This window comes from Arachis duranensis, chromosome 1 (genome assembly GCF_000817695.3).
Source record: "Arachis duranensis cultivar V14167 chromosome 1, aradu.V14167.gnm2.J7QH, whole genome shotgun sequence".
In the NCBI taxonomy this organism is placed as follows: Eukaryota; Viridiplantae; Streptophyta; class Magnoliopsida; order Fabales; family Fabaceae; genus Arachis; species Arachis duranensis.
Window position 1 is genome coordinate 8,701,260 of NC_029772.3, and position 6,912 is coordinate 8,708,171.

General features: G+C 24.7%; 1 protein-coding gene and 1 pseudogene across 2 annotated transcripts in view; one reads left to right on the top strand and one right to left on the bottom strand.

Annotated features, from left to right (window-relative positions):
• The window catches only part of LOC127746497 (probable galacturonosyltransferase 15), a 5,796-nt pseudogene extending 4,699 nt beyond the window's left edge, over nucleotides 1–1,097 (top strand).
• Nucleotides 1,098–1,265: 168 nt separating this feature from the next.
• The window catches only part of LOC107477719 (agamous-like MADS-box protein MADS1), a 9,216-nt gene continuing 3,569 nt past the window's right edge, over nucleotides 1,266–6,912 (bottom strand). For both annotated transcript variants that reach the window (XM_016097784.3, XM_016097777.3), the window contains exons 3-9: nucleotides 5,402–5,483; nucleotides 3,690–3,751; nucleotides 3,508–3,607; nucleotides 3,320–3,361; nucleotides 3,102–3,143; nucleotides 2,078–2,244; nucleotides 1,266–1,556 (exon numbers count right to left, since the gene is read on the bottom strand). In XM_016097784.3, the coding sequence (XP_015953270.1) occupies nucleotides 2,101–2,244; nucleotides 3,102–3,143; nucleotides 3,320–3,361; nucleotides 3,508–3,607; nucleotides 3,690–3,751; nucleotides 5,402–5,483 (472 nt within the window). In that variant the 3' untranslated portion in view covers nucleotides 1,266–1,556; nucleotides 2,078–2,100. The remainder of the gene's footprint in view (nucleotides 1,557–2,077; nucleotides 2,245–3,101; nucleotides 3,144–3,319; nucleotides 3,362–3,507; nucleotides 3,608–3,689; nucleotides 3,752–5,401; nucleotides 5,484–6,912) is intronic.

A 6,912-nucleotide genomic window follows, 5' to 3' on the forward strand; every position in this document is an offset into this window, starting at 1 on the left:
TCATGGTGTGGAAATGGTTGCTGCTCTGCTGGGACTAAATACATGGACTACTTAAACTTTTCACATCCTCTCATTTCATCAAGCTTCAACGGCGACCGTTGTACATGGCTGTATGGCATGAATATATTTGATCTTGAAGCTTGGAGGAACACAAATATCACTGAGATTTACCATCATTGGTTGAAACTTGTAAGTATACAATAACACTTGATGATGAATGTTTAGCACCTTCAATTTTTCCTTTAAAATGGTGTCTCATTCTTGATGCAGAACTTAGATATTTGAAATTTTCATAAAATGTTTCACTTATATTATAATATGTGATGCAATTTGCAAAAAATCTTCAGAATTTTCATGGTTTATTTATTTAGTAATTATGGTATAGTATTGTTTACTTGAGCATTTTTCTTCTCTTCATATCTGATTCTTCAGAACCTGAAGTCTGGATTGGAATTGTGGAATCCAGGATTGCTTCCTCCTGCATTGATTGCATTTGAGGGTCAAGTACATTCTATAAACTCATCAATGCTTGTGACTGATTTAGGCCATCGCCGTGGCTCTGCCGAAATCAGCAGAGAAAGAGTGGAAGCTGCCGCAGTTATTCATTTCGCCGGCCCTGCAAAACCATGGCTTGAAATTAGTTTCCCAGAGGTTCGAAGTTTATGGAGTCGATATGTAAATTTCTCTAATAAATTTACTAGGAGATGTGGAATAATTACAGGCTGAAAAATGAACAAAGTTCTTCAAAATATTTATATAGATTGAAGCAAAGATAACGTGTGGTGTTAGAGGGAAGAAGGTTTTGCCTTCAGTCTCTAATAATCAACACGTTCTGCATAGTATTGTATCAGTTAATTAAGCCATGTCAATGTAAATAGTAAATAAATAGATGAAGCTATATTTAGAAAGATTCAAGCATCACAAAAACAGTTTTTATAATAATGGAGAAATGCTTTGCTCGATTGAAATTTCAGTTGGATAGTTCTTTAATCTGTATGCAGTTTGTTTTAGCATGCAATCCAATGGTTTTTGTGATTATATTATAAATATTCTTTTGAGTACGTGATATATAGATTAATCAAAATTTAATTTAATTATCACTACCCAGTTAATTAGTACTTAATATAGATGGGTGTGATGAAGCAATCTCAATATTCCGAATATTATCACTACCCAGTTATTGAGGCACTGATAGTTTTAGTTTTATGTATTCAATCAGAGTGTATAAAAATTAAATTTTTTAAAATATTTTCCTTCATTTAACTCATAGGAGCAAGGTAGCAAACAGAAACATACACGGAGAAAAAAAAGTGAGAAAGAAAGTGGTTCTTATTTAGAGATACATCAGCATCAATAATATTAATATTATGTTCGGTATATGGTTGCAAAAGTTGGTTCTTTCCTTCCTAGTTGGAAGAAATTTTGTAACTAAAGTAAATTCCAAAAGCATTATAATTAAGGATCACACTACTATTGGAACTATATATATTTCAGATAGATTAAATTATGTGAAGGCTGTTCTTGAACTTCCATTGGTTTCCACCACCCTCTATCAGCTGCAGTCAAATAAAGGTAAAATAAGGTTGTGAGAAACATGCCAAAATAATAATGATCAATGTTACATTGCTAAGGGAACTCAAGCAAATGAAATATAATTTGACTTTATCTTCCCTTATTCTTTACTATGTATATAGAAAATAACTTTATTACCAATAGTATTTAAAAAAAAAAAAATTTCTGGAGATAGTCAAAACTAGGGATTATGTATATAAAATATAATTTGACTTTATTTTTACATATTCTTTACTATTATATGAATTTATGTAGATACATGAAAATAATATTCTAAATCGTTAGTTAAATAATTCGGTTAAACATGTCAAATTATATAACGATTTATAATGCCTTTTTCATGGTGTTTTTGTATGAGTACCTACCATAAATTTCTCCATTAAGTTTCCTACTATCGGTTCTCCTATTTTCTCTTTAATTATTTAATTATCATCATATCTTATATTTTGTTATAGTAATTAAGCAGTGGAAGAACAGAAGTAGATGTATATAAATGGATGCTTACACAACAATATTGGTGAGCAGATCCTAAAAGAAGTTGCGATCAAATGGTGGTGGTGGTTGTTGTGAAGATGCAATTGTGTCACATATAGTTCCTCCACCAGGTGCCATTAAAAAATTTTGTTCCTGTTGATGTTGTTGTTGTTGTTGAGCTCTCTCAAATTCACCTATCTGCACCAACATATATATATATATCCACAAAATATAAAAATAAATTTAAAAGTTAATGATAGATTCATAGATATAATATATGTATTTCAAGAAACAGTATATTTTACTTTGGATTCAGATGAATTAAATTCTATAGTATTTTACTGTTGAAAAATATTTTCAACAAAATTATTCACTTTTTCAGCACATAATAATCTTACAATTTACAGCACATATGCCATGATGTGGCATGCATACTTTCCCAGCATAATTTTTTTATTTTATTTTATTATAATCTTTCCATAGCCAACAATACTTTAAAATGCTTTTTTTTTTCTTTTTGGACAATAGTGACCATTAATTTCGAGTATTCTATTAAAATAATTAATTTTAGCATAAGTAATTAAAAAAATCCCTTGTAATGATGTAGCGGAAACATTGAATTTCAAAGAAATTGTTATATATTTTAAATTGCTTTAGAATGTTATTTAAAAGTGATTATTTTGTTAAAGCGTTTTGTTGATCGTAAAAAATTAATAAATTTGGTACACATTTGAATTCCAATTTAAATGCAGTCTCTATTTTTTGAATTAGAGTTTTTTTTATTTATGATGTAAAATTTGTTATTTGCAACTCTATTGAACATAATTAAGATAAAATTTAATTTTAACTACATCTAAATTGTTGTTACAAAATTTGAATTTTCATTCAATTTCTTCTGTTAAAATTATCTTCAAATGTTTAAAATAAAATTGAAACAATTAAAATATTTGAGGCATACTTTTAAACTTTTCCTTTGTAAGTTTTCTATTGAAATTTACCTTATCAATGAATAAATAAAATTAAAGGTGTGGTTATGTAGAGATTGAGGAACAGACCTTTGCTCTCAGAAAATTGTTGTGGTTTTGCAGCTCAATTTCCTGCACATACATTGTAAGTATACACATTTTTTAAATACTTACATTTTAATTTAATATTATTTTCTAATAGTGTTATAATACAAAAATAAATAAATAAAGTAAATTAATAATAATAATAATAATAATAATAATAATAATAATAATATGACCAAATTAAAGTAATGATATATAAGTACCCGTTTTTGCATGAATTCAACTTCAGCTAACAATGTTTCATGCTGCAATAACATTTAGAAGTGAGAATAAGTTAGAATTTTAAATATTTTTCATTTCAACAAAAAAGCATGAGACTCATTATCATCTTTACTGTGTCCAAAAATATTTGATACTCTTGAAATATTCCATAATGGAAAAAATTATATACCTTTCTGGATCTGACTCTGCTTAAGCCTTTCTCCAATCTGCTTTCAAGGTTCTTTAGTTCCTTAAGGCTTAGAGTGCTGAGTGCTTCACCAAGGATGTGCCTGAAAAACAAAATAATGCATTGGTTTTTTATTTAATCACTTAATTATATATTCATCAATATAAGAAATTAATTAAAAGTACCTGTTTAGATTTTGAATCTCTCGGATTTGTCTTTTCATTTTGGTTGATTCTTGCTGGTAATACTGATATTGGTACATATTATTGTTTAGAGAACTATATATGGAGGAGAATCAAAATATGGTAAAACCAATATGTATTGAAAATTTGGTATATACATATAAATTCAAGATGAATAATATACGTACTTTAGATGTTCCTAACATGAGAAGTGTAAATATTATTTAACAGTTATTATTTTATGTTTTTAAGTATTAAAATGCTTAATTTAATTTTATATATTTTAACTTTATTTATTTAATTTAGTTAACAATTTAGATTTTATATTAATGGGTTAATAGATTTTTTTATTTTAACTTAATATGAGATATATAAAATTTTCTTAAATTATTATAGATAGATGGACATAAATGAAATGAATAAAAATATAATTCTTTTTTAATTTTCGTAATAAAATCATAGTATATACATGTGAGATTGAGTGGACTTTTTTTTATATTAGAAAATTGAATAAAAAATAGAGTAATTTTCTTTCATTTAATTTTAATTTATTTCAAACTATAGTGTATATAAATAAGATTGAATGAGTCTTTGCATTAAAAAATTAAATAAAAGATAAAATTATTCTCTTTATATTTTTTTTAATTTAGTTCTTTTATTTTATTTTTTCTGTATTTTTTAATTCAATTTTAGTTATTTTTTTTTCTTTATCCTTTGATACTGTATTAATGAAGTTCCATTTTACTGAAGCATAACACTGAGATAGAAACATAGAAATATAAAATTATATTTAGCAGATGAAACATAAATACAGACATTGTGTTTAAAAATATTGAATTAATGCATTTTGTATCTTTCTTAATAGAAATGGCACAATAATACTAATAAAAGACACAACTCATTTTTTTATTTTTTTTTTTAAATTTTGTGTGTAAATAATAATAATAAATTTAATTTTCATAATTTATTCTTTTTATATTTAATTTATCATCAAATAATATACTAAAATATTAATTATTGTATCTTTATTTTTTATGTTTTATTCTCAATATCATATTTTATCCTGTTCTAATAATCAAAGGCAACCTTAAATATGATGAAAGGCAATAATTTGAAAAGGAAAATCCACCTTAATTAAACCATTATTAGTGCGGGTAATTTGGTTAATATAAATTAGATTTGGCAAATTTTTTTTTTATATTTCGAAAATCGGAGAATAAATTATCTCCTATAATGTATTATTGCATGAAAAGTCTCTTCTGTATACTTTTATTAGCATATAAAATAAAGAAGTATTCAATTATTATAATCTATAGTTAAAATTTGTATAGAAATAAGTTTTTCAAGAAATATTATATCAAATGCAGTTTAAGATTGCAAAAATATTTCATAAGTTTCATACTCCTATAAAAGTATGAAATGATGCAATAAATTAACAATTTAGTCTTTAATTCAAATAAATATATAAGAAGATTTATTTTTACATGTTAAATTTATGTATAATTTGACCTATCATTTGATAATATTAATTTATCTTCCAGTTTCCATAAGCTAATAGAACAATCGCTATGAGATTTTAGTAATTTAAAATTAAATTACTATATTAATTACGCATAATTTAATGAACTCTTCCATAAAAGAATTTATGTAATGTTTAATCTTATTATTATTATTATTATTATTATTATTATTATTAATTATTTGAATAGATTTACCTGCGTGTTAGCTTCAGACACAGATTCTGCGCTTGTGGAAGTAGAATATGCTTTTTTATACCTTTCAATTGTTGCCCTAACACTTCAAATAAAAACAAATGTGAAAAACAAAAATCTTGCTAATTATAAGAAATTTCTTTTGTCTTAATAATCCATAACTTCTATGATAATAAATTTCATTGATTTTAATTATTGATTTTTGTCAACAAAGGCAAATTTGAATATATATGATAATTTCTGTTTATTTAAATTAAACAATTAGCTAGGATGAATTAAAGATAAATATATATTTATTCATTTTTGTCAACAAATAAAGCCATTTGAATATATATGCCTAACGTTACTATATTTCCTTAAAGAGAAAGCGTACGAATTAAATAAGATATGTCTCTATTTTATTGCATAAAAATATCATAAAACTTTGAATTTTCTTCCTTGTTTCTACCTTCACTTTCAATGCAAATGTCTGTGGAAAACTGATGCATGTTGTCAATAACTCAATGCAGCTCAGAACTTTGTACTTTCTGTTTGTTTAACTAATTAATTAATTAATTAATTAATTAATTTCCTTATTTGATCATTTAATAAAGGGTAAAGTTGTCAAATTATTTTCTTAAAACATACACTAGCTGAAGCTGAATCTCTACACATATGAATTGATTTCTTCTTTAATAATATGCTTTATTGAAATTTTTTCTTTGATTTGTATGTTAAAGAAAATTACAAAAATACTTTTTTAATCTCCCAAACTTGGAAATAATAAGATCTATATAACTTTTAGAATTGAGTTAGAAACTTAGAATCATCAAACAATTCTAGCTACTTTCATGCGGTAGAGTTAAAAAGATTTTATGATTATTTATTTTTTATTTATTTTTAATAATGTTTTGCAAAAATAAAAGAATAAGATATAAAAAATAAAAAAACATAATTTTATTACTTTCTTTATCTTCACACAAAATCAGGAAAAAAAACCTGAGAAATGAAAACATAGTCAAAGTCAAACAGACCCTAATAACTTGAAAGAAATATTGGTATAGCAATATTTAATTATATAACAATGCAAATAATAAAAAGTGAGATATATATGTAAATAGTGTAGTGAGGAATGTAGGGGTAACCTTCCTTTTTCATTGAAATGTTCATCAGAAGACATGCATAGTAAATTGGTGTTCATAGGAAATTGACATCAATAGTGGAAGCTTTATTTCCACAAACATGAAAACAAAAGAAAAGAGAGACGACTTTGCTTTTATCTATTCTTAGAATCTATTATCATGCTGTTGCTTTATAATTTATATAATAAAAAATTAGAAGATTTCAGAAAGAATTATAATAACTTGTAAATCCTCTGTTAGCTTCTTTCTGGATAATATTTATTTATCGATTTACTTTACATGTATATCAAAATTAGTCACTAAAATCAGACACAAATATAAAATATTTATTAAAATATAAATACACATTAAAAATAAATTAAACCACATATGCATTATTTATATACAAATATA